The 25,513-nt window shown below is 33.4% G+C and overlaps 4 protein-coding genes and 1 non-coding gene across 6 annotated transcripts; 4 read left to right on the top strand and 1 right to left on the bottom strand.

Annotated features, from left to right (window-relative positions):
- The first annotated feature begins 541 nt into the window (after positions 1-541).
- TRNAY-GUA (transfer RNA tyrosine (anticodon GUA)) lies at positions 542-639 on the top strand. Its single transcript has 2 exons — positions 542-578; positions 604-639. It is a non-coding gene; the product is annotated as a tRNA-Tyr (tRNA).
- A 52-nt stretch (positions 640-691) lies between these two features.
- LOC102583856 (actin-related protein 2/3 complex subunit 4) lies at positions 692-5,933 on the top strand. Of its 2 annotated transcripts, none has more exons than XM_006349857.2 (8): positions 692-789; positions 1,689-1,754; positions 2,466-2,518; positions 2,955-2,982; positions 3,918-3,992; positions 4,402-4,506; positions 5,095-5,184; positions 5,665-5,933. In XM_006349857.2, exons 1-8 carry the CDS (start codon positions 787-789, stop codon positions 5,752-5,754), a joined length of 510 nt encoding a protein of 169 aa, XP_006349919.1. In that variant the 5' UTR covers positions 692-786; the 3' UTR covers positions 5,755-5,933. The 2 variants fall into 2 exon arrangements, with proteins under 2 accessions (XP_006349919.1, XP_015165275.1); XM_015309789.1 differs by lacking the exon at positions 692-789 and adding an exon at positions 900-972.
- A 1,238-nt stretch (positions 5,934-7,171) lies between these two features.
- LOC102583531 (RPM1-interacting protein 4-like) lies at positions 7,172-12,338 on the top strand. Its single transcript, XM_006349856.2, has 4 exons — positions 7,172-7,417; positions 10,310-11,020; positions 11,526-11,717; positions 12,022-12,338. Exons 1-4 carry the CDS (start codon positions 7,412-7,414, stop codon positions 12,052-12,054), a joined length of 942 nt encoding a protein of 313 aa, XP_006349918.1. The 5' UTR covers positions 7,172-7,411; the 3' UTR covers positions 12,055-12,338.
- A 954-nt stretch (positions 12,339-13,292) lies between these two features.
- Positions 13,293-17,637, bottom strand: LOC102583207 (probable magnesium transporter NIPA2). The gene is made up of 8 exons (XM_006349855.2): positions 17,479-17,637; positions 16,231-16,287; positions 15,602-15,692; positions 15,354-15,514; positions 15,009-15,136; positions 14,776-14,913; positions 14,173-14,265; positions 13,293-13,734 (listed from the first exon to the last, which is right to left on the bottom strand). Exons 1-8 carry the CDS (start codon positions 17,606-17,608, stop codon positions 13,537-13,539), a joined length of 996 nt encoding a protein of 331 aa, XP_006349917.1. The 5' UTR covers positions 17,609-17,637; the 3' UTR covers positions 13,293-13,536.
- A 6,450-nt stretch (positions 17,638-24,087) lies between these two features.
- On the top strand, positions 24,088-25,234 carry LOC107061037 (AP2/ERF and B3 domain-containing transcription factor At1g51120-like). Its single transcript, XM_015309733.1, has 2 exons — positions 24,088-24,168; positions 24,764-25,234. The coding sequence occupies exons 1-2, from the start codon at positions 24,088-24,090 to the stop codon at positions 25,232-25,234; spliced, it is 552 nt and encodes a 183-aa protein (XP_015165219.1).
- The last annotated feature ends 279 nt before the right edge of the window (positions 25,235-25,513 follow it).

The raw sequence follows: 25,513 nt of genomic DNA, 5'->3' as shown, positions 1-25,513 counted from the left end.
TGGAGGCCAGCTAATATGGGGTTGCACTTTAGGAATTTCAACAATTTGTTTAATTGAAACAAATTATGACCTTGTTCTCTCATATATTTCAATTCAAGTGAATTATGACGTTCGTTATATCTTTAGTTTGATTAATTCTTATCAAATTAGTATTCACAATTTCTGAGGGTCGTTCTAACTTCTAGCTTATGTAAGAAATCCTTGGAAAATTTATTAACTTCTATCTGAAATTTTTTCCGATTTGAAATCTGAGGTGTTTGGTTAAAGACGGAGGAATTCTATCTGTCCAACTATAGATAACCTTTGATGGTGTTTATTATAAACTAGACATCCTTGCATGACCAAGAACAATGGAAATATATACCTGATAAATTGACGTGAACTTAAAAACTCTAAATGGAGCATGACTAGTTCCGGGATAACTTGCCAACTAAGCGAGCTCTAAGTCTTAACTTATTCAACATTTTAATTCACAATTTGAATCATTCCTTTAGTGTATATATATTTATATAAAATTTGTAATCTATTATTTATCAACAAACCGACCTTAGCTCAGTTGGTAGAGCGGAGGACTGTAGTCGGGTCAAATAAAACCCACAGTTAATCCTTAGGTCACTGGTTCGAATCCGGTAGGTCGGATTTTTTTCTTAATTTTCATTTTTTATTTAATTTTTGGGCGCATTTTAGCAGTCTTTAACTTAACGTGCACCCCAGAATTCAGCTAAAACTTCGATCGGATTAATACTGTATTCCATTCAAAGCGAAAATCAAGAAATACAATCCTTAATGGTAAGTATTTTAAGGTTTTTAGTGATTTGATTATGTTGAGATGTGTTTGAATTGATTCTTGTTTAGATCCAAGATTTTAAATTTTTGTAGTTTCAGAATGTTTTTGTGCATTTTTGAGCTGAGGGGTGTATCGGAAACAGTCTCTCTATACTCCCTTAAACCTCACTTGTGGGATTGCGCGGGGTATGTTGTTGTCGAATATATTAGTGAACTTATTACTGTTGTGCACTTATTACTATGTATATGGTGAAAGTTTGGAGAGTAGGGGATCTTAAGAATTATGAAATGAATGAGATTTTAGATGGAATGATTTCTGAAAGGGGTTTGGTTGGTTAAAAATGTGATCTTTTTTTATGTGTGTGGTAAGGTTTGTGTATACTTTACCCTCCCTGGACCCCTTCTCGTGGGACTACACGGTGTGCGTGTTGGGGAGGGGGGTTACATGCTGTAAAATGCTGAGGAGTTATAGTTTTGATGAATTTCAAGGAAAATTCATTACGATTGTATCTGAAATGCATAAGAAACAAGCTCGGGGCAGCAATGTGTGGGTTTGGTTGTGTAAAAATGTGATCTTTTTTTGTGTGTGTAAGGTCTGCATACACTTTACCCTCCCCAGACCCTACTTTGTGGGACTACTCGGGGCATGTTAGTGTTTTTTCTTATGTGTGTGTGTATGTTGGGAGGGGGTTACATGCTGAGCAGTTATTGGTTTGATAAATTTCTAGGCAAATCCATTGCAATTGTATCTGACATGCAAAAGAAACACGCTCGAGGCAGCAATGTATGGGTTTGGTTGTTTATAAATGTAATCTTTTATGTGTGTGTGTTTGAGTGGCTAGGGTGGGGTGGAGGTACTTACTGCAAAATGCTGAGCAGTTATTGTTTTGATTAATTTCTAGGCAAATCCATTGCGATTGTATCTGACATGCATAAGAAATACGCTCGAGGCAGCTATGTGTCTTCAGGTATGTAGCATTCTACATGTTAAATATCATTAGAGATTTTTGCAGTTAAACTAAATACTTAGTTGAGTCCTTTTAGTTGTTGTGTTTGACTTGCATTGTCATTGGCCTGTGATATAATGTTTGAGGTTTGTACACCAAGACATGAACGAAGTTTGGTAGTTTGAGACAATTTAAAGCATAATGCTATGATATTTTGGATGATTCGAGGCAAGTTGAGTTCCCATGCATCTAGGACATTCTGTTTACACTTAATAGTTCTAATTCCGGCAGTCATAAATGCTTGATTAGAGAGTCCATATGCAGCATGTTATCAGCACTACTTCCCACTCCTCTCCACCCCCAACAAAAAAATGTAGTCTGAATTCTGCATCCCATTGTACTATTATTATTATGATTTTCTTCATTGCCTTCTCTGAATATTGTTATGCTTCTTTAATCATATGTTATTCGCTCAGCCAACTAGCTTGGAATTGAGGAATAGTTGTTACTGTGTTTTATTTCAGCCACCATATGTTCTATGTTCAGCCAATTAGTTTGTTGCATTTGACATATCTTGATATTTCTGAAAAAATAATTTGTTGTTAGTCATGCGATGAAGTGTTAGCTTTGACTTTTAAGCCCCTTCAACCATTTATTCAGTAAATATGATGTATTGGTTACTCTATCCCTGTCTTAATATCTCCTTTTGTCATGGTTGTTGGCTGGTTGCAGAATTTCCCATGCCAAGAAGTAGAGAGGCATAACAAACCAGAGGTTGAATTAAAGTATGACTTCATGATGCTGTCTCATTTTACTCAAAGTTAATGATGTCGGTTAGCATTACATAATTTTTCTCTTCTGTTATTCATCAAATGTCTTCACAGCATGTGGATTCCTATTATCCAGACGAATTTCATGTGTATTCTTTTTACATATAGTATGGCTGGATCCTAAAACATAAACTTTGACTTGCATACACGTATCACTTCTGCAGCAGAACTTACTATTTTACTAAAATGCTGTTGTTGAGTTCTCAGCTCTTTAGGGAGAAAAACTTGTACTGAATGCCTTCTATGGGCTAGAGGAATCGATGTGCAGCATTGATACAATGAGAAAAACCTTTCTTACAACACGCGTTGACTCATTGCTCCCTTTTATTTGTTACCTGCAAAGTGTGTAGATCAGAATAATAATGTTTTTCTCATTTTGTATGTTCTTCAGGACAAGCCCAGAACTTCTTCTTAATCCTGTAAGAACTGTTTTATATTCTTAACTTTGATCTTTATTTTGAAGATCTCTGTTCGACAGACTTTCATGTTCCCATAGTTTGCTCATCTGCTCTCAGTACAATCATTGCCAATCTAAATTACATGTTACTATGACTCGTTTTATAGATGCATAAGGTTTCTTAAAGTAGTGATTGGGTGTTATTCTGTTCATGATATTTATGAAGTGTTTAGAGAGTTCTTGCTTTTAGAATAATATAATTTTTCTCTCATGAGTAGCTATTTGTCAAAAACCTGCTCACGAGTTGTTAATTTAGCAGCCAACACACTGTCGATGAGTTTCTTTAATGATGCAACAAAGTAACAAGTTGTCCAAATTGGTTGGGGCGGCGCTAGCTAGTATTAGATTAGGCCAGCTTACTTCACTATGAGTTTCTTGAAAGATGTAACAAGTTGTCCTAGTTGGTTGGTTACTCTAACTAGCCTTATATTTAGGTCATCTAGCGTCACTGATGCAACTTTAGTCCATGATACTTTCCATTGGAAGAAGTTATGTTTCTTTTTTATCTTGATGGTAAACATGTTCTCCATAACTAGTTAGGACGAAATAATCAATAATTTAAGGTGCCAAAGAACTTAGTTATCTGTCCTGCTTTAGGTGTATAAGGATGAATTTTTATTTTTGTTTTCTGCTAGCACACCCTCAATGGTTGGTCTGTATGCTTCTTTATAATAAATTACCAGTTTCTGGCATGATAATTTTAGATTTAGTGTAACTTGAAAGTTTCTGATTAATTGTTATTCATTTTCTTCCAACCCTGGATGTACAAGTTCTGAACTATGCCTCTAATGCTCTTATTGGTTACTGTCTTTACTTAGAATTCACGTACCAAATATTTGTTATTAGCTGCATGTCTTATGTCGATCTATTCAATCTTTCCCATGTACCAATTCACAGGTTACGATTTGTAGAAATGAGGCTGAAAAGTGCTTGATTGAAACATCTATTAATTCCCTAAGAATAAGTCTAAAGGTAGGTTTGCTTTGCTATTCACATACATTGATTCTTATATTCCTATATAAAGAGCAACTCAGCTACAAATGATGGTGCATGTTGTCTAAACATATGTGCATAATTTTTTCTCATTTCTGCTCCTTCTTATAAACTATATTTCTCTAGTTATACATCAGCTTCTCCATGCTAAAGGCCGTTGGCTAAGTATTCATTAGTAGTCCAGATCTTTCTTTGTAGTACCATACGCTACAGACTGGTATAGAGATCAAATCATTAGTGTGTTGTATTTCAAATGAAATGGTAAAACAAAACTTGGGATTTGCCTACAAGAAAAATAGAATTTGCAAGGAACTTTAAGATTCTGGATTTTGAAAATCACTCGGAAAGAAAAAGCTTAAGCTCCTCATATGCTATTGTTGCTGTGCAGGTGAAACAGTCAGATGAACTTGAAAATATACTAACAAAGAAGTTCCTTAGATTTTTGTCTATGAGAGCAGAAGCGTTTCAGGTGTTGAGGAGAAAGCCGGTTCAGGTTTGTATTTCTTTCCTCTTATATGCTGGATTAGATTTCCTTTCAACTCCTTGTATCTGATTCCACGCTTTGGCATGTTCTATAATTCTGTGTACTAAAATTATGCAGTCATGTTTGACAGAACTTGAATGACCAATTTAGTTCCCGTCCTTTTTTGCCTTCCTCTCTCTCACTCTCTCTGCTTTTACTCACCACCAACAACAACATCTGGGCCTTGGGGAGGGTGAAGTGTACGCAGACCTTACCCCTTCCATTTGTTCATAATCGGATTTGTTGGCAACCTCCATGTGATTGCCTCCCAGGCTTGGTTGATAACATGAAAAAGTGTTTAGTTTTTATCTGTATTAGTCCTAGATAGAGAGTAGCAATGTTTGGAGAATAATCACCTTTCGATGTACTCAAGTTTTTCCTTATAAAATAAAGTAGCAACTAAGCCTAAAGCCTGTGAGTTTATTAGCTGACACTGAATCAGATATGTGTGTGTTAGACATAAGCTGAGACTATTTTCTTTATCAAGGAAGATGAATAACTTGTTTGTTTCTTGACCTACTTTTAATCATCTGAATTTTGCTGGGCGTTGTATTTCAGGGCTACGACATTAGTTTTCTCATTACAAATTATCATTGCGAAGACATGCAGAAGCAGAAGCTTATTGATTTCATAGTGCAATTCATGGAGGTACAATTATTAACCCCCACTCCTACCCCCTTAGGCCCAAGGATGAAGTAGCAGTTAAACCTCTGCATCAATCACTTACGAACTTTTTGAAATTTTCTGAGTCTGGATTCCGTGAACAATTTGAGGGTTGCCTGAACAGAAGTTAATGAAATTGGACCAAACCTTTTCTTCTAGATAAAAAAGATTGGTGAAGTTAGTAAAAATGATTTGCCAAAGGGTATTTGCCTCTATTATCAGATGCAAGGGGGTGTCTCAGTCCTATAGTTCACGAGTTCGAGCCATGGAATCAGTCACTAACGTTTGCCTTAGGTTAGACTGCCTACATAAAAGGGAGGAAACAATCTAGCATAAAAGATACTCTCCTCGAAAAAAAACATGTATAGTTCCCAGTGGAAATGAGGACAGGATTTGCCGCCTTTTTATTTTCAAAGAGAAGCTATATAAAACTGTGAACCATCTGCTTCTTTTGTGAAATTGCAGGATATTGATAAGGAGATCAGTGAACTGAAACTATCAGTGAATACGCGAGGGAGGCTTGTCGCTACTGAGTTTCTAAAGCAATTCATCTGATCTTTCGTTTTCGTTGTTTATTCTCTGTTCTATTCTTGTGACAACTAGAACATATATTCATTTTTTTGTTCTCTGCTTGTAGCTACATATTGCAGAAATTCTCTATTGTATTGCATCAATGAGATCTCTCTTTTTTCACTATTGGAGGAGCTGGCTATTTGCAGAGTGAATTCTCAGTTTATTAGACTTTGCAAATGAGCTATATTATCTATTGTAGTCATAACTTTGAGTTGATATATGAATACAGGTCATAAACATACCTAAAGTATCTTCGTTTTTTGAGTTTCATATCTGAACTATGAGGTGCGTGAGTTTTCTACCCGTTTTATCACCAAATATTTATCAAAACACATCTAAACTATCAATTGTCCACTTTTCTTACCCGTCTAGGAAAAGTGATCAATTGATAGTTGAGATATATTTCGATAAACATTCATTGATACAAAGACAGAAAACTCACACACCTCATAGTTAAAGTATAAAAACTAAAAAAACAACGATACTTTTTAGGTGTGATTTTGATCCTTAAACTCGTGAGTTTATTTATTTCTTGTTTGACACCAAGGTTACCAAGACTTTGATATGCTGTGATTTCAATACTAGGTTCGCTCCCAAGGCGAGTTCTTTTCATTTGTGTAAGTCTCGATAGACAAAGTTATCCCAATATTTATTAGGTTCGCTCCCAAGGGGAGTTTTTTTCATTTGTGCAAGTCTCGATAGACAAAGTTATCCGATATTGGAAGGTGACAAGTCATAATAAGTAAGAAAAACATTAGGTTCTGAGTTCTGACAGAAAAGGCAAAGATAACTACTGCTTACTGTCATTATTAGTAGTATTTAATGATTATATAAAATAATAGATTGACTGATCCTACACTTCTGACATTATCATCCTATTCTTATGCTTCTAGATTTTCATTTATTCCTATTTTTTTTTGGTATGATAAGAAAAAATATTATTCTTAAAACAATATTAACCCATAATTTATTAGTGCCTGCAACATTTTTTTTTTAAATAAATAAATTAAATAACAGGTTAGGCATGTTGGTTACATATTACACTGTCTAATGCCGACAAATTCACAACCTACTATTGACCGGCTATACTGCATGTGCTTCACAAAAAGGTGTTCTTTTTAATAAAAATAAAAACATTTCTTTCGTCTTATACTAGTTGATCATTTTATTTTAAATAATTATGTAATTTATAAAAGTAAAATATAGTTAACTAAATTCTCTCTATTCAAGTTTGTAAAGTTTCGAAAAGGTTTCTTAAAAGGTAAATTGGTGAAATTAAAATGTTAAATACACGTGTCTTAAGTTTAGTCCACACAGAGATAACAAAATTGTAATACCAAATTATTTAAAAGTGATATGATATGATATGATATCGAATGTATTTTATCCCGAGATGGTTAGTCTTGACGTTTGTAATGGTGAAGAGTATGTTGGATATGAAACGTCACTGGTGGCGCCAGTCATCCGGTCATCCTACCCCTAATTTTCTCTCTCCTCTCTCTCTCTCTCTTTCTGTGAGTTGGCTCCACACTCTGTGCACAACAAGGAGGAGGAAAAAAGATATCTTGGAAAGCTCCCATTTTTTCATCTCAGCTGATTTTTCTCTCTAAGCTGCTGTTAACTTGCAGACCCTTTTGAAATGGCAGTGAGTTCTTGATCTAGTTTTATCTTGTGTTTTGGTAAATTTTTGAGCTGAAATTGGTTGTGTAGTATGTATTCCGTGGAATGTTGGTTATGCTTAAATGGGATTTTTTGTAAAGTTTGTGGGAGTTTTGGGAGTTGAAGGGTAATCTTGATTTAGTAGTTGTTGATTGATTGAGCTTATTCATGTTGGAAATGAGCTTGATTTGATTCATGGTATTGAAATTAACTTGATTTTGTCAAATAGGGTGGTGGGGGTGGGGTGTAATTGAATGGTTATGTGCATTTTGTTGAATTCTAGTGAAATCCAACTAAATTATAGCAAGGTTTTTTTTCTAAGCTGCTATTAATGGCAGTGAGTTGTTGATCTGATTTATCTTGTGTTTTGATAAATTTTTGAGCTGAAATTGGTTCTCTGTTCTGTGGAATGTTGGTTATGATTGAATGGGTTCTTTGTAAAGTTTGTTGAGGTTTTGGGAGTTAAAAGGATAATCTTGATTTAATAGCTGTTGATTGATTGAGCTTATTCATGGTGGAACTGAACTTGATTTGATTCATGGTGTTGAAATTAACTTGATTTTGTCAAATGGGGTGGTGGGGTGGGGGTGAAATTGAATGGTTATGTGCATTTTGTGGAATTCTAGTAAAATCCAACTAAACAATAGCAGGGTCTGAGGTTCTTTCCCTCATTTTACATCTCAGCTGAATTTTCTCTAAGCTGATGTTAACTGCAGACCCTTATGAAATGGCAGTGAGTTCTTGATTCAATAGCTTAATGACTTTAGTTGATTGATTGTGCTTGTTCATGTTGAAACTGAACTTTATTTGATTCGATTCATGGTGTTGAAATTAACTTGATCTTGTTATGGGTGTGTACGGGTAAGTGCTTATCTGTATTTTGCTTAATTCTAGTGAAATTCCAAGGGTATAGTAGTTTTAAAAATTGGGTTTAGCTGAAACTTAAAGCTAAACTATACGTATTTCCAGCTGCAATTAGGGAACTGTCAGTGTTGGTCTGTGGTTAATGTTTGTTAGATAATTGAAAGCGCAAAATCACTGGATCTTTCCTAAAGAAATGTGACTATAGAAGGGCATTTCAGTTTTTGGATTTTGTGGAATAGAACTTCTGAAACTAGATAATTGAGCACTTGAGCTAGAAGTTGGGACTAGAAAAGATCTATTAATCATTTAGAAGCGAATATACATGGGATGGAGGAAATGACCAAAAACAACAACAACAACAACATACCTGGTGTAATCCCACAAGGGGGGTGGGTGTCTGGGGAAGGTGGTGTGTACACAGCCGTACCCCTACCTTGTGAAGGTAGAGAGGCATGGAGGAAAAGACCAAATCTAATAATAATGGATAGAGGAATGATAAAGACTGCAAAGATGTCATTAGATTTTTCACTGTGCTTCAATTATTTGAAATTGGTAAGTTGTAGAATTAAGTGCAATTTATGGGCTTTCTTCAAGTCGGTGAAGTACTGGTATCTTTTAAGAAGATTTTCACTTGGTGATATGGTGATACCACTAAGCTATTGTTATATATAGTGGAATGGATTAGAGTGTAGTAGGTATCTTAGACACACAATGGGATGACGCTTATCTGCTGAGTTGATTTCTGTCAGCTGGATGCTAGGTTGACACCAGAAACCTTAGCCTTCCTTATTTTACTGAAGTTCTCTGGCAAATGGAAATAGAGTGCACAATAAAGCACACATTTATTTGTTATGTGAGTACTGACTTAACTCAAGATCTTATCCAGATTATGTTGGATGATTGATAGTAAAAGTGATACTAAAAGTTGAGAGGCAATAGGGTCTTAAAATTAGTCTTTCATATCATTGAATCCAAACATCATTTCCCAGTCCGTTTTATTTGATTGCTTCTGTTTTGTCTCTCCAATTAACCATTCAACTTTACGTTACTACTATACAGTGTCGTACATGCCTTCTCTTCCTCTACAGAGCCAGACCCATTCCTATTGATATGTTACCAAATGTTGGACCCCTATGTTCTGTTATTTATGCTCAAGAGGTCAAGTTTTGGATGTGCAAGATTGTTGGAGAGTCCCATATTGGTTGAAAATATGTACTGTTTTCTCCTACAAGATCTTAGACAGTCCTCACTGTATGAGCTAATTTTTGGGGTTGATTTAGGCCTGAGATCCATTTTCTTAACAATTATCTGTTTTTCTCTAAGAGTGATGTTTACAATTGATTTCCTACTTCTCTGTGTTCAGTCTTTCATAGGAATGAGTTCAGCTCAATGCTTACAGCATCCTTGAGTCAAGTGATGAATCTTCAACCTGACACATCGAGCCAAAAACTATGTTAAGTTGTTAATATACGGTGCTCTGTAGGGCCTGTTGTTTAATATTGGCTGGAGATGACCACTAATGGTTGATATACCTATGCTTTCTTATTCAGTGGGCAAACGATGTTAAATATATAATAAATAAATATGTCTCATTACTAATGGATGATGCAATAGATAGTCTAATAAACACTTCATTGTCCAAGATAGCAAGTGTTCCACTTGGCATATATATGATGTATACCATCTTTGTTGTAGTGAGTTTGTCGAGGGTGATAGTTTTGGTTTATTTTCAATATTGGAGGTTTCCTTAGGGAGCTTATTATAAACAAAAAAAATAGAAAATTGGTCCATGCGAATTCCAAAATAAGACCAGATCAGGTCCACACATAATGGAATGCATAGAAGCCAAGTTTTCCCTAGATAGTCTTAAGCTTATTTTACCAGGTCGTACAAATTTGTTTTGCGTTACACTTTCTTAGGTTTTCATTCCTTTTACTTGTATATCTAATTGAATGGAGTGTGGGCACTGTCTAAGCTATGTTTGCGACATGAATGTGGCTGCATATTCTTGCAGAAGCTCTCACAAGTACCAAAATTTGGTGAGTGGGAGAGGGATGAAGATGTTCAATATACTACCTATTTTGAGAATGCTGCTAAGGGTAAGAAAGGAAGCAAAATGAATCCAAATGATCCTCAATATCTTGAGGCAAAAGTGAAAGGTGAAAATGGAACAGATAGTGTACGACAGAAGCCGGAACGTATTGCCAGCAGAGATGATGTAGAATTGCGGAAATCAACTGGCTCCCCAATGCATCCAGACACCATGGGGCACAAAGTTCCAACTTACCCATCTCCACAGCGACATGGTGAGAAATATGGAGGCAACAAGTCAGAATCAGAAACAATAAAGGGCCCTGAAATCCTAACACCAAGGCATGAACGACGGCCTAGCCGAGAAGAGGGTTACCTGAGGAAACCTACTGATTCCCCATTGCGCAATGAGAACATGGGGAGAAGAACTCCTATGGAATCACCTCATCATCGCTATGGTGGCTTAAGTGGTGGTGCTACACCTAAGAGGGCCTCTCAGCAAAGTGTGGGACCTGATCGCAGCATTGAGCATTCCCCGCTGCATCCACATTCCCATGGAAGGCCTGGAGGCAAAGGTGGTGTTGTCTCCTCTCCCTCATGGGAAAGAAAGGCTTCATCTGAAGGTACTCATGGTCTGGCTCCCTCTACACCTGGAAGATCCCGTTTGAGATCAGCTGCAAAAGGTGATGACACGGTAGGTCTTTTTGTCATTTTCTTTCCATTGACTTTCAGAACTAGTATGATTATACACTTGTGCAGCAGTATTAGTAGGACCTTTACCAAACTTGCAAGAATGTAAAGAAAAAGATGAAGTCACTTCCTTTTCTCTTTCCTAAATTAGTAAGAGAGAACTAGTAGTGAGAACAAATAAAAAGTTTTCCATTCCAAACCTTCTCAAGGGAGATTATTTTCAAACCTTCATGACTGAGAATTTTATACTACTTTCCTATTTTACTGTTCTGCTGACTGTAGCAAAGAATGTGTAAACTTACTTCAAAATAAAAGGAAAGTAAACAAAAAGAAGAAAAAAAGGTAAGTAATCACGGTGAGAAAAGGGTTGCTACTGGGACATATTAATTAGACTGTCGTACTAGCCAACATTATCATCTTCTTTGATTTTCAATTTATATGGCAACAACAAATAGTCCCAGACTGCTTTCTTTAACTATAAGTAGAGCATAATAGAAGTGCATTTTCAGCCTGATGACAGCCCTGCTGTTCCTAAATTTGGTGACTGGGATGAGAATGATCCTGCATCAGCAGAAGGTTACACGCAAATATTTAACAAAGTGCGAGAGGAGAAGCAGACTGGTTCAGCAAAAGTACCTTCCACATCAACTGATACATCTTACTCCAACAGTCAAAAGCGATATGGAAATGACAGTGGAAAGGTAAATAACTCATTTGGTTTTACGATATACTAACCCCCTCTCCAGGGGCCAGCAGCGGCTTCTCCCATTTTCCTTTAGTGACTCTAACCCCCCAACCTCATTGTATGCAACTCATTTGGCTCAGACCAAGCTTCTGGTCACTCTTTTCTTTCTAATAAAAAAGGGCAGCCCGGTGCACAAAGCATCCCATCTGATGTAGGCAGCAGTATAATTGTTTCTGAACTCTTACTAATCGTTCTAGCAAAGTATTACTCATTTGTTCATAGACCGTTTTCTAACGTCTCCTTGTTGCTGTTATTCGCAGGGATGTTTGTGCTTTCCGTGGGGTCGGAGTTGACAATGCTGAGGATGAGATTAACAAAAAATGCAAATGGGCATGTACCCTATTTTAAAACATGGAACATTGGTTATGTATAGATTTAGGTCTCTTTAGTATATATGTTGTTCTTGTGTGCTTTAGACTTGAATATTTTAATTTACAAACCAGAGAAAAGATTGAGAAAAGGGAAAGAAAAAAACAAAGAGAAAATAACATTCTTCTTGTTCTGCCATCCATTAGTTGTTGGCTTTCTTCTTCATAGAGACTTATCTAAGTTATCTTTATATTTTTTCCATTGTTTATTTTTATCCGGGGCTTCCATCTTTTTGCTCTCTTGATGACTCGAACTGACAACCTTAGGGTTGGAGGTGGAGGGTGCTTATCATCTGAGCAATCTCCTCTCGTCCTTTATATATTTTGTAGTATTTCTATCTGATGAGTATATTTGTGAATGCAGTTTCATTTACTTCCATATTAATAAGTGTAAGCTTCACATTAATTTTGTAATCTAGGCATCTAGCTTTTGTTCAATTGTTGCAAAAGCATATCTTCATTAAATGGAATTGTGGTGGAAATATTAACTGGAGTTTAAGTTTAATGCATTGACGAGCGACGATGTAAAAGATTATTTATCCAATTAGATTACTTTAAAGGTTGTTATGAGTAATCCTTTATAACAACTATATTGACATGTTAAATATGGAAAAACAAAAAAAATTACACTTTCTAAATCCTAGGAGATATATCTAGGCATCATAACAAAAACAACACGAGCTATTGTGTTATCTAATAAAAGTTATTTTTTTCGTTCAATCATTTGGTATCTGAAGTTCATTAATTCGACTAGTAAGAATTTGTGCTATATAAGCCAATTATTGGGAGAGAAGGATAATGTGCTTCCTATTGAAAGGTTTTCTATTCTCAACACTCGAACCTAAGGCATGTTAAGGGTGGATGGATTGTGTTAGCTATATTTTCGTTCAACCATCTGATATCTGAAGCCCATTAACCTGACTAGTAAAGATTTGTGCTATATGACGAGAGAGGGGGATACTACACTTGATACTGCACTTCCTATTGAAAGGTTCTCTATTCTCAACACTCGAACCTAAGACGTGTTAACGGTGGATGGATTAGTTCCCTAGCATACAACTACTAGACAGAGTAACTAATAATATTTCAATACATATTGTACTCATGTCCTATATACACACACAATGAAATTATTTACCAAGAACATTTTTCACATCCATTTCTCTTCTCACACCATCAGTATACATCATTCAAAAGAAGCTTTTCAAATCATGATCCAAACTTGAAATGATTTACTCAAAGACAACATAACACAAAGGAGGAAGCATCTCAATAAACTGTCAAAAATATTTGCCCTTTTTTGGCCATAGCTTCACATACAATTCTATTGTTTTTCTCCAAACAAGAAATGCTTCTATCTTCCATAATACAAAGTACAGATAACACACAACCCTTGTGAAGTTTTCTTCAAACCTCAATAATTTCTTTCGAGTTTTCGTTCGTCGCCTTACTTTCTATGTCCTTGTTTTTTGGAAGGAGAATAGCATTTGTTGATTGACTATTCCCCATGTCCTTGGTTTTATGAAGGAGAAAAGTACCAGAGAGGATAGTTACAAAGCCACACAGTTCTGTTATTATCTGTGTTGCAGTCTGATGATCCCAGTCCTGCATTCCCACAAAAAAAATAGCTGTCAAGTTTGGAACTTTTCTGCTATCTTACTCAGACTCTCCGAAAATGTTGTTCCACCCGTGTCAGATCCTTCAAAAATGTACTACTTTTGGAGGATCCAACAACGTAAGAGTCTGAGAAACATAGCTTTTTTCAGATGAAAGAAACACAACCAAGATTACAGTAAGACATGATTGTAGTAAGAAATGATTATGACTATCTATGCAACTATAACAAAGGAGATGGCGTCCAATATTACAGAAAGTGGATAACAAACAATTCAAGTTCAAACGCGATTGAAGATTTTTGCTTCCAGTATTACAGAAACTCGACATGATTATAGTAACAAATGATTCATGTCGCGCATCTGTAAGAAGTGAGAGTTGATAAAACTAAAGAATGCTGAAAAGAGAAACAAGAAGCTGTTGAATCACCTTAAACATTATCATGCTGGCAAGTATGGTCAGTGTTGTAAACATGACATAGTATACTGGAGAAACCACTGCAGTATTAAATGTGTCGAGTGCCTACAAAACACAATAGTTGAGTAGTAGTTAATATTACGAAGATAACTTCCTCGACTCTTCAAAAATATCATCTGGTGCGTGTCAGATGACAGATCCGACATGGATGTGACAACATCTTTGGAGAGCCGAGCAACATAGCTTGAAACTACAAACTATTAACTCTGTTTCCCTATGAATCGGTAGCTCATATCAATCATCTAAGTGGTAAAACTAAACAATTTCGTATATATCTCAGATGGAACACTTCAGGAGTAAATTGGACTGGACAATTTGCTGTTTGTCGATACAAACTTCTAAATTCGCGCTTAAACTCCACTAGACTTTTTTGTATGTAATTTCTCATTGTTATACAAGGTGCGAGAATACATTAAGCAATGCTAACCTATGTTGCTCGGACTCTCCAAAAATAAGGATCAGACACACAACCGTCAATATTTTTGAAGAGTTCGAGCAACATAGATGCTAACAGAAAGTTCATCAAAAGGCTCTCTAAGAGAATTAAGCAAATACCTTGTTCAAATAGTTCAGCTGCAAAAGGCAAAAGATGATAACAAACACAGTAAATAACCATGTCTGGTAATATTTGAACTGATTCTTTCCTTCAAATGTGAGCTTTAGAGCGATTCCGACTGCTTTCACTCCCATGACCTGAGTAATCACAAGAGAAAACACGAGCGATAAGCATATGAAAGAACCATGAACTACTGCAGGTGCAAATACATAAAAAGGGAGAACATACTGACCGTGAGAGACCCCGTGAGAGAACAGATTCCGATGTAAATGACCATATACCTCTGCCCGTATTTAGGAACAAACCGGAAAATAAGGACAAGCACAGCCACCACGACTACACATGTGTATATAATGAATCCTGTTCTTCTCAAAAACACATGTGTTAAAGCAATGTTCCAACTTAAAGGATTTTACAACATAGGGAAACGCCAACGCTTGTAAAGGCAACATTTACCACCACCCTTACTTCTCTACTACAACAACAAATGCACTTCTATCCTAAGCAAGTTGGGGTCGGTAATATGAACTTTCACTGAAAATGAAAGAATGTAACTGAGATTGCGTTTTGGAAATACCTGCTTCTGATGCTAGGTGCCAAACGTCCATGACGGATTCAATTTTCCTTTCCAGAGGAGCATGTAAGACAATACTACTAGAGCCAACCAAGCAGAGGACACAACCAACAATCCCAAATATATGCAGTCTCTCTTTCAAAATAAAATGGGCTAACACTGCGCTGCAAAGGAAAACTATATGAGTTTTGAAACTAAAACAAGCTTTTCCGAGTCATATTTTACCCTAATAATGCTACATGATTACATACCTCACAATTATACTTAAAGCCCCTAGAGGAGTCACAAGAATTGCCGGGGCATATGCATAAGCAGCAAAGTTAGCTCCCTCTCCAACGATCACTGCAAGCATACGTTAGTTTAGGATTACATAAAACTGTAACAGTAATGAACTAGAGACTCAAAGAGAGATCAGAAGCAAGACTCGGCAATGAGAAGGCAGAACCAAGGTGCTACACTAAACTAGGCGTTACCTGGGAACTTGAAATGGCTTAGACTTACTCATAGGGTTAACACGACCTATGGATGGGGAAAGCAAGCAAGCTAACTATGCATCGGAAAGCAAGCTGTGGCCAATAGTCTAACCATGAATTACCTTAATACGGATAACTAAGCATGTCGTTGTTATAACAGAGTTAAAAGTATTCGTTAATCTATCAAGTGACAAGCATAATAAGAATTCTAGCACCTTCATCGATCTATGTTCAAGAATATGCATATTTTCCAGGAGCATCATAAAGAACAATCGTAGCTAAACAAGATACCAACGTCTTTTACATACGCTGTGCTTGATCATTGTTACAGGTAGAGATGTCTGCGTAAAGTGAAAAAAGAAACACATAACAATAACATACATTTAAGTTTGAGTTATGACTCTTACTAGTTAGCATCCCAGCCCACCACATTGGTTCCAGCAGATACGAGTGTCCTCCTGAACCTGTTAAAAAATTAAACACACGTATAGATCTTGATAACAGAACTCGTTTATCCTAGCATCGATTAGAAACAATAGAAAAATATAACAAGCAAGATGCTGAATCCTATACAACCATATCGACATATGTTCAAACTCCCTATACGAAAACAGAAACTAAGTCATTTCTTCCCAATTCAGACATTTGTATACCACAAAGACTTTAGAGCTCTTCAAGTCGAATATATATATACTATATGTTGAATCCCCTTTGCTTGTTTTCTGTGCGTACTTCTTTATATTTTAAAATCCCTTTAGTGAAAATCTTGACTCAACTACAGTATTCTACATGGCATGAACTCTACATACAAGTATTTAGACAGTTATAAAGCAAGAGGAAGAAAACAACATGTTGCATACGCAAGTGAGGAACACAATAAAAAGGAACCAATTCCGAGTCTCTAAGGACAAATTACATGTCCCTGAAGGGGCGTCATACAACACCACTTCACCTTATACAAGGGGTGTCATATGACACCACTTCGCCATTAATTCACACACACACAGACACGCCTCTAATAGACCAAAATCGCTTGAAACAATACAAAGTAAACATCATTAAAAACCTTAGAACTTCTATGTACGGGCCCACAACTAAACCTACATACAAGCTACGAGTTGTGACAATAAGCCGATATTGCTTGCACAAAATGTTACATTACACAACTATGTAAACTTGATACACATAGACTATACGATCCGATATCAACATAAGCAAAATAAAGTCAACATTTATACAAGGGGTGTCATATAACACTACTTCACTTTATACAACGCGTGTCATATGACACTACTTCACCATTAATTCACACACGCGCACACATCTAATAGCTCGAAATTGAAATTGCTTAAAATAATGCAAAATAAACATCATTAAAACCTTAGAACTTCTACACATGGGCCCACAACTAAACCTACATACAAATTGAGTTGTGACAATAAATCGACACTGCTTGCATAAAATGTTACATACACAACTATGTAAACTTGATACACATAGACTACCCATAACCCGACCCGAATCAACAAAAACAAAAATAAGCTCAACATATTTACTCATCAAACTATACCCAAAAAAATAAAATTGCAAAGGGTTTACTTAAAAAAAAAAAAGTTAATTTAAGCAAATAATTAATCAAGAGAATTTTTTTTTACCTGCCCTGGTTCCTCCAGTTGAACTTGCCTTTTTTAGGCCTTTTTTCTTAATAATAAAACTTGCTCCAATAAAAATACTTGATGATATAGCTAATATAACTCCATGAACATTATCAGATATTCCTCTCATTTTTTTTTTTCAAAAAAAAAAGAAAAGAAGAGGATAACAAATTCAATTTCACAAATTCAACCCTGCAAACACAAAAAAAAAATGTTACAACAAATTAAAAATCATATCTTTACCCCAAAACAAGATTAAAAAAAAAAATCAAACCTTTTTTGAATTTGATAAAATGGCTAAAGATATATATATATCATCGCCCTTTATCCCCAAAAAAAAAAATTGTGAATATTTTTTTGATAAAGGGTCGATGAAATTAATAAAAAGTTATGAGAAAAAATTGTTTTAATTTTTTTCAAAATTTCTTCAGCTAACTTCTATATAGAGCATTTTTTTTTTATAATCTGCAGAAAAAGAAAAACTTTTTTTTTTCTTTCTGCAATTTTTTTTTGTTTCTCTTTTTTTTTTTGTGTGTTTTTGTTGAATTTGCATAATTTAATTCATGTTACGAGAAGTCCGTTACACTTACAATTGAGGAATAAATGGATACACACAAAAACCACTTAATTTATTGTTTGTTTTCCGAATACTGCGTTTGTTATAATTTTTTGTAATTATTAAGGTTTTGTTTTGTTTGAGATTTTGGGTGGTGGTCCCTATACTTTTCTCTTATACCCTTTTGCCACCTTTTCAATTTCGATATCTTCTACTTTTAGTCAGATATTTTGGATTTGAGCTCGGAAAGATTTTTAGCTAGATAGATCTGGGTGTCGAGCTGAGTGAGTTGAACTTAATTGAGCGTGTTACACTATTGAGTCAAACTGCGCTTAATCGAGCTTGTTATTGTACTGTTATTTTTTGAAGCGTATGTTGTTATAATCTTTATAGTTAGGGTTTTTGTTTTGTTTGGTTGGTGGTCCCTCTACTTTTCTCATTTGCCATTTTTCCACCTTTCCAATTTCGACGCAATCTATTTTTAGTGAGATGTTTTAGGTTTGAGCTCGGAAAGTTTTTTGACTGCATATCCTTAGCTAGCTAGGTATGGGCATTGAGCTAAGGGAGAACCAAATTAACTCAATTAAGTTTGTAACACCATCAAGTTGAGTGGGGCTCAATCGAGCCTGCTATCGTACTTAATTTATTGTTTGTTTTTCGAATCTCACGTTATTATGATCTATGTAATTAAGGCTTTTATTTTGTTTGATGGTCCCTCTACTTTTTTCTTCTACCCTTTTGCCACCTTTTCGATGAGGTTTTTCTCTCTCTAACAATGCCTTTTATCCTTAGTCAAAACTTTCAAATTGCTCGGAAAACTTTTTGGTCATTACTATAAAATCTTTATTAGGTTTGGGTGTCGAGCTAAGCGAACTGAACTCAATTAAATTTGTTACACCATCAAGTCAAGAAGAGCTCAACCGAACTTATTACAATACCGAATTGAGTATGAGTAGAAATTAATCAAGTTAATGTCTAGTCTGAGTTTGGGTTCTTAGTGTTTAGTATCATGCATAGTGCTACGCTGTTACGAAAAAATAAAATTATGATGAATCTATTGATTAATAAAAATATAAGCTAACGTGATTGAATAATATACATGGCAAGTTTATGACATAGATATTTGTGCGTTTTTAAAAAAAAGAAAATCTCCGTTTCAAGAATTTTAACCTGAAACCTCTAATTTAAAGGTGAATGATTCTCAATCATTCTATTACACCCTCGTGGATACTCAACAATTCAATAACATAAGTTATTACCAAGTACAATAAGAACATATTCAATGAAATTTTATAAATGTGGGGATTTGGGGAGGGTAGAGAGTACGCAGATCGTACCCTACCTGAGGGAGATAGAAGTTGTTTTCGAAGTACGTATGAAAAGGAAAAATGATAATGAAGAAAACATAACAACTAATAAGGAAACAATAACAACAAGGCAATGATACAATAACTTAAAGACAATAAATAATAGATAATGATAGTTATCAAAGCAAGAAATTACATAAATGAGGTTAATACTACGACAAATATCACCAAACCTAAATTAGTCTAAAAACAAGACAAGACTCCATTACCTATTTCTACCATAATCACCGACCTCCACACCCTCCTATCTAAAGGTCATGTCCTCAATAAGTTGAAGTTGCGTCTTATTGTTCTGTCTACTTACTCTTCTCAATACTTATTCCACTTACCTTTCCTTCTCTCTCCCTCTCCGCATACCCACATATCCAGCCTCTCAAACCTCTTCATTATGAAATTTGCGCATTTCCTCTTCACATGCCCAAATTATCTCAATTTCACTTCCCTCATCTTGTCTAGCACGGATGTCTCTCTCATGGATATCCTCATTCCTAATCTTATCACTTCTAGTATTTCTACACATCCATCTCAACATCCCCGTTTCCGCAACTTACATCTTCTAAACATAGAAGTTTTTGACTGGAAAACACTTCATCCCATACAATCAAATCGGTCTAACCACCACTCAATAATACTTATCTTTCTAACCAAACAACATACAAAATCATAATTATATAGTGTAAACAAATCTATAATTTGATAGTGTATATAACTTAGATCTATTAAAAAATAATAGATTTTTCTTTTGTGATGACAAATTAGAACTCTAATCCCTTCTTTCTTTCTTCCTTTTTTTTTGTTTGGTTGTGGCATAAATGTAGAAAGCAATACACATTTCAAAGATTAAAGCTTTTAGATCTAATTTAATTTGTTTATAGAAATGAAAAAAAAAAAGAACATGAAAAAGGATAACAAAAAGAAGAAAGCATACCTTAGCACAAATCTGAAACAACTTCACCTACATGAAAATTAATTTTGCCTGTCCAAAATGACATAAAAACACACAAAAAAAAATTAAAAAAATTCAAACTGTTAATCAATTTTGAATATCAAGAAAAGTGAGAAAAAAGGGTGAATATATATTTTGGTAACAAAGATATGAAAGGATGTATATACTTGGTTTAAAAGGTACTCCCCGTTTCTATTTAGTCATCACCATTTTAGGTTTCAAGCTCCTTCAGAAACTGATAACTTTATCATTGTACTCTTATTTAGTGTTTTTTTTAAGACAAGATTTTAATAAATGAACATGAATTAATTTATTTTTTAGTTAATTTGACCAATGAACATAAATTAATTATTAGTTTTTCTATGTTGGTCAAATGTATATTTTCAAAGCTAATTACTCTCAAGGGTAAAATTAGAAGAATATTGTCATTTATGTATTGATTTTGTAAAATGACAAGTACTCCCTCTGACCACTTTTAATTGTCATGTAACACTTTTCGAAAGTCAATTTGACTAATTTTCAAAGTTAAATTAAATTACATTAATTTGATATATTAAACAAAAAAATTAGATATTCAAAAATTCTACTAAAAGTACTATAAATTGCAATTTTTTGCATATCAATATGATGAAAAAATACATCGTAAAATGTTAGTCAAAGTTCTTATAGTTTGACTCTAAAAAAGGAAATCATGAAAATTAAAAGTGAGCGGAGGAAATATTAATGAACATCTATTTTTAGTAAGGACGGCAGGTAAATATAAACAGAGAAAATAAAATAATCACATAAATTGAATGAATATGATAACAAAATATTGGGGATAACAATTAAAGAAATAAAATTAAAATAATTATAGAGAGGAAAATGAATCTTGGGAAAGTATATGAAAATTTGAAATTTTCAACAAAAGAAGTTATGGATGAATTTGGAAAAGAATGGAATGTTATTTTTTAAAATTAATTAATTCAAGGATTCAATTATTTGTCTTTTGTTATTAAAAAAAATACATTATTTTATATTAATTCAAATTTTAATATTAGAGCTTTTTTATTATTCTAGGTCGAAACAAGTTGTATTGACCCTCCACCCCCACCCCCCTTCTTTTTTTACGTTCCCATATTCCTTGATGTGGTGATGTAGGGCAAAAAAAAAAAAAAAGAGAGGGATACAATTTATATTACTATTGCAGATAATTGGTTATTTTCATCATCGACTTAACTTATGATGTGTTTGAAAGCCCTAGAACAAACGAATATTTTACAGAGAGCCGACAAAGAATTTCATTAATAATTAACCGTTTTGAGAATCCTCAAAGAATAAACCTAAATAACTCTCCACCCGATGGTTAAACTAAAAGTAGTTGACACATGTATAAAATGTATATAATATGTGTATGATAGTGTGTAATCATGTATACCAATTAAAAAAGGTAAACAATAAAATTGTAAGGTAAATGACATAATTGTTCTTCCAATATAAGTACATGTCTATGTATTATTCATGTTAACGTGACACAAAATTTTTGATCAATCAGGGTTGTGGTGCAGTAGTAAGTACTCATTCATCCTTAATCAAGAGGTCTCGGGTTCGATTCCTCTTGGGTATAGAATCGCTTTTGTTCGGGAGTGTTTCGATGTGAATCTAAATTTAGTCGTGATCTAATATGGTATCGATTGTTTTGACGTGAATATGAATTTAGTATCGCAAATAGAAGAAGCGACACATCATACATTAGTCTTTTTCATTAGAGTGCTGCATTTTCGCATAAAAGTTATTGATAAAAATAATATATTATGTGTATATAATTATTAAAAAAATATGTATATAATTTGTCTTTAGATTATTTCTTCAAAAAAATGTTAACAAAATAAAAAAGCAATAAAATATTATTGATTTTAAAAAATGTAAAAACCAAACCAAATAAAAGTCAGTTTGATTCAAGTTTTCGAATTGAATCAATTTTTATCGAAATCGTAAACCCCTTAATCGTAAATATTTGATTAATGATTGATTAAAACCTAATTAGGTCATAACCTTGAAATATTTCCCCAATTTAGAGACATGTATTCCCTCTAAGATTAAAAAGAATGCGGTTTTCAACACAAAATATGTCGATTGATTTTCTTATGTTTTTTTTTTTTAAAAAAAAACAAGATTGTAATTTAATTATTTTTTAATATCTAAAATTTTCAAATTATCTATGACTTTGAATTATGGAGAAAGCCAATTAAATCTACACTTTTAAAGTTGATTAAAAAAATTTCTTATATAATTTATTCTTCTAATATTTAGCTAGCGTTTGACCAGATCTAATTTTAAAACTATATCATTAAATATCTATTTGACCAAATATTTTGAATTAAAATTTTAACATATATCATTAAATATTTGTTTGACCATATAGTTTGGATATGATTTTAAAAAATTGTCTTAAAAAAAAAATTCAAGTTCCAAAAAATGGTCTAAAATAGTTTTTAGGAGAAATTTACTTTCACGCACAATTTTTTTCCCCAATTAAAATGCATCTCCAAACACAACTTTAAGTTTCAAAATTTATAGTCAAACGAGATCTTAGTATCTTGAAATCAATTAAAACTTTTGTTATTAAATATTCACTTTTACTTGACCAGTTTAATAAATAAAGAGATAATTTCTCATTTGATTTCTAATTTGTCTTTATTATTAATTATTGTCATTTTATAATACTTTACAAAATATTGAATTTATTATAATCAAATGGTAATATAGTAAAATTGTTATTTTATAAATTATTGCTCCGATGTGTCAAGTCAAAACTATTTATCTACAAATTTGGAATTTTCATTAAATTGAAATAATCTTTTAAATTAATTAATTAATAATCTATAATTAACTACAATCTACATGGTACCATTATATAAAAGGACATATAGATGTTGGTCTTTTGAGTCTATCATAGCAATAATAAATTTGTGATGTTGTTGAAAATTGCATAGCTTCTGCTGTTAATACTTGAGATAATCAGGTATGTTTTTTTTTTCATTCTCCTAATAATTTTTCATATGATTTTTTTTTCCTATCTATTTTATTTTTAAAAAAATTATTCTTGTTTAAATCTTTATATGAAAACTCTTTTTTTTTACTTGTGAAAGAATGAGGGCCTTAGAAGATCTAATGAAAAAAGATTTTGTTTCCATGGACGTTTAGACATAAAATTTATAAAATTTGAAAAGAAAAAGAAAGTAGCATTTAGAAAAAAAGTTGAATTGATCTCTCAGATGGTCTCAGTCAACTAATAGTTCTTACTACTCATAAAATCATTTTCTTTGTTGAAAAAATATTGAAATCAGTAGAAAAAGTGACTTTATGAGATAACAAATATTGATTGAGTGAGACCAACTGCGTTGTTGTTCTTTTTTAATATTATTATTTTTACTTTTTGGTCTTTGTGTCTAAACAATAAATTTAGGGAAAATTTTGTAATTACACAACTTTAGAAAACATAATCTAATTTTTTTTACCATATGAATAAATTACAAATCTATTTTTACTTCTCTCTTATAATATCCGGATACATACTCTGAAAAATCTGAAATTGTTATAATTTTGAAAAACTTTCGGAATAGGATGTAATTAGCACCCAAATCGTTGGGATTTGTGTACTTTATACATAAATTTAAACATTTGAACTTGTACTTATCAATCTTTTACATTTTCTTAAAGTTTCCTAATTTTTTTTTTGAATTTTCTCAGAATTCAGCATGGAAGGTGAAAATAATATTATTTCTGATTCAAGACTCATGAAAGGTGTTCTGGACGAACATAACGGTCAGGGCACTAAGGTATGTGTACACACTCCTCGTATCAAACTTCACTTGTAGGTTATACTGGATATGCATGTTGTTATTGCATATCACACTGGAGATTATTTTTTTAATAACGATCCCCAAAAAGTTCAAATTTATAAGAATTTAAATTGTATACATCATAATTCAGAAGTGTAGGAATTTTGTATGCTATTAGGTCACCTACAATGGTATCTGCATACAACATGTAAGCCTCCTTAAAATACTCCCTCTGCTCAGATTTACTTGTTAATTTTTGTCTTGGCCCACCTGTTAAAATAATAATAATTGATATACTAAGTTTACCATTTTACCCCAATTAATTGATAGGATCTCAAACATATTTACTCATTACATTTTTCAAAGATATTAACTCAATATTAATAAATTGAGGGTATTATAGAAAAAAAAATTGTCCTTTCTTGATTTGTCAAAAATAACAAGTAAAAGTAGAAATCAAATTAGAAAATATTTAACACATGGAGTATGAAATTCCAACATTACTTAGGGATCATAACCCTAGAAAAGTTTATGTTTTTTTTTTTTGAAAAAATCCTCTTGTTAAAAGTCAAAATTTCAATATTGTTTACAGGGTAACACTGAAACTTCGTTTAAGCAACTTTTTCAAAAAGTGCTTACTCCGAATGATGTTGGAAATAAAATGTTTGTGATCCCCAGGAGATATGCTATAAAATACTTCTCTCACATCCAACATAATGAAGAGATTGAATTCTATGATAGCTCAAGAAATTCATGGAAGTTTAGGTTTTTCTACTGCCAAAGTAGTAAAAAATTCAGCTTCACTAAGGGTTGGCACAAATTTGTGAGAGCTAAAAGCTTAAGCGCCAGAGATACAATTGTTTTCAACTTGTATGAATTCAAGAATGGAACAAATGAGAGTTGCAATACCTTTGTGATTGATGTGGTGAAGAATGTTGAAGGTTTGCCAATGGATTTAGCACTCAATCCTGATGCTGTTGATGTTGATGTTGCTTTGACACCTGTTTTGCTTTTTGGAAAGCAAATAGGTTGGACTAAGACAAAAAGCGGAAATGAAGTTTAATTAATGTTCGTCAATAGTATAAAGAATTTTTATATTATTAAATTTTCTTTTATTGTTGTTGTTATTGTTATATCAAGTACTTGCTATATTTTTAAGATTACAAATCTCACTTTATTGTGAAGGTTAGTATTGAAACATTTTCTTGATTAATCTTAGAGTGAGAATTTTATCTAATATTGTCTGTGTATTTAAGTTAAATCTTGCTACTAGCATCCTTAATATTGTCTGTGTATTTAAGAAAAAACTTTATTATGAAGGTTAGTATTGAAATATTTTTTT

Source organism: Solanum tuberosum, unplaced genomic scaffold (assembly GCF_000226075.1).
Source record: "Solanum tuberosum cultivar DM 1-3 516 R44 unplaced genomic scaffold, SolTub_3.0 scf00114, whole genome shotgun sequence".
Classification (NCBI taxonomy): domain Eukaryota; kingdom Viridiplantae; phylum Streptophyta; class Magnoliopsida; order Solanales; family Solanaceae; genus Solanum; species Solanum tuberosum.
Note: the sequence above shows the minus strand (reverse complement) of the source record. Positions and strands in the feature narration are given on the sequence as shown.

Excerpts from the sequence above, each read along its gene's own strand:
- LOC102583856 (XM_006349857.2), top strand. Across the intron at positions 2,519-2,954 it reads AAACCAGAGGTTGAATTAAA|GACAAGCCCAGAACTTCTTC; the intron begins GTATGACTTCAT and ends TATGTTCTTCAG. Across the intron at positions 4,507-5,094 it reads TGAGGAGAAAGCCGGTTCAG|GGCTACGACATTAGTTTTCT; the intron begins GTTTGTATTTCT and ends GTTGTATTTCAG.
- LOC102583531 (XM_006349856.2), top strand. Across the intron at positions 11,021-11,525 it reads CTGCAAAAGGTGATGACACG|CCTGATGACAGCCCTGCTGT; the intron begins GTAGGTCTTTTT and ends GTGCATTTTCAG. Across the intron at positions 11,718-12,021 it reads ATGGAAATGACAGTGGAAAG|GGATGTTTGTGCTTTCCGTG; the intron begins GTAAATAACTCA and ends TGTTATTCGCAG.
- LOC102583207 (XM_006349855.2), bottom strand. The coding sequence starts at position 17,608 with ATGAGAGGAATATCTGATAATGTTCATGGAGTTATATTAGCTATATCA. Across the intron at positions 15,515-15,601 it reads GCTTTAAGTATAATTGTGAG|CGCAGTGTTAGCCCATTTTA; the intron begins GTATGTAATCAT and ends TTTCCTTTGCAG. Across the intron at positions 15,137-15,353 it reads GCACCTAGCATCAGAAGCAG|GATTCATTATATACACATGT; the intron begins GTATTTCCAAAA and ends TGAGAAGAACAG.
- LOC107061037 (XM_015309733.1), top strand. The coding sequence starts at position 24,088 with ATGGAAGGTGAAAATAATATTATTTCTGATTCAAGACTCATGAAAGGT. Across the intron at positions 24,169-24,763 it reads ATAACGGTCAGGGCACTAAG|GGTAACACTGAAACTTCGTT; the intron begins GTATGTGTACAC and ends TATTGTTTACAG.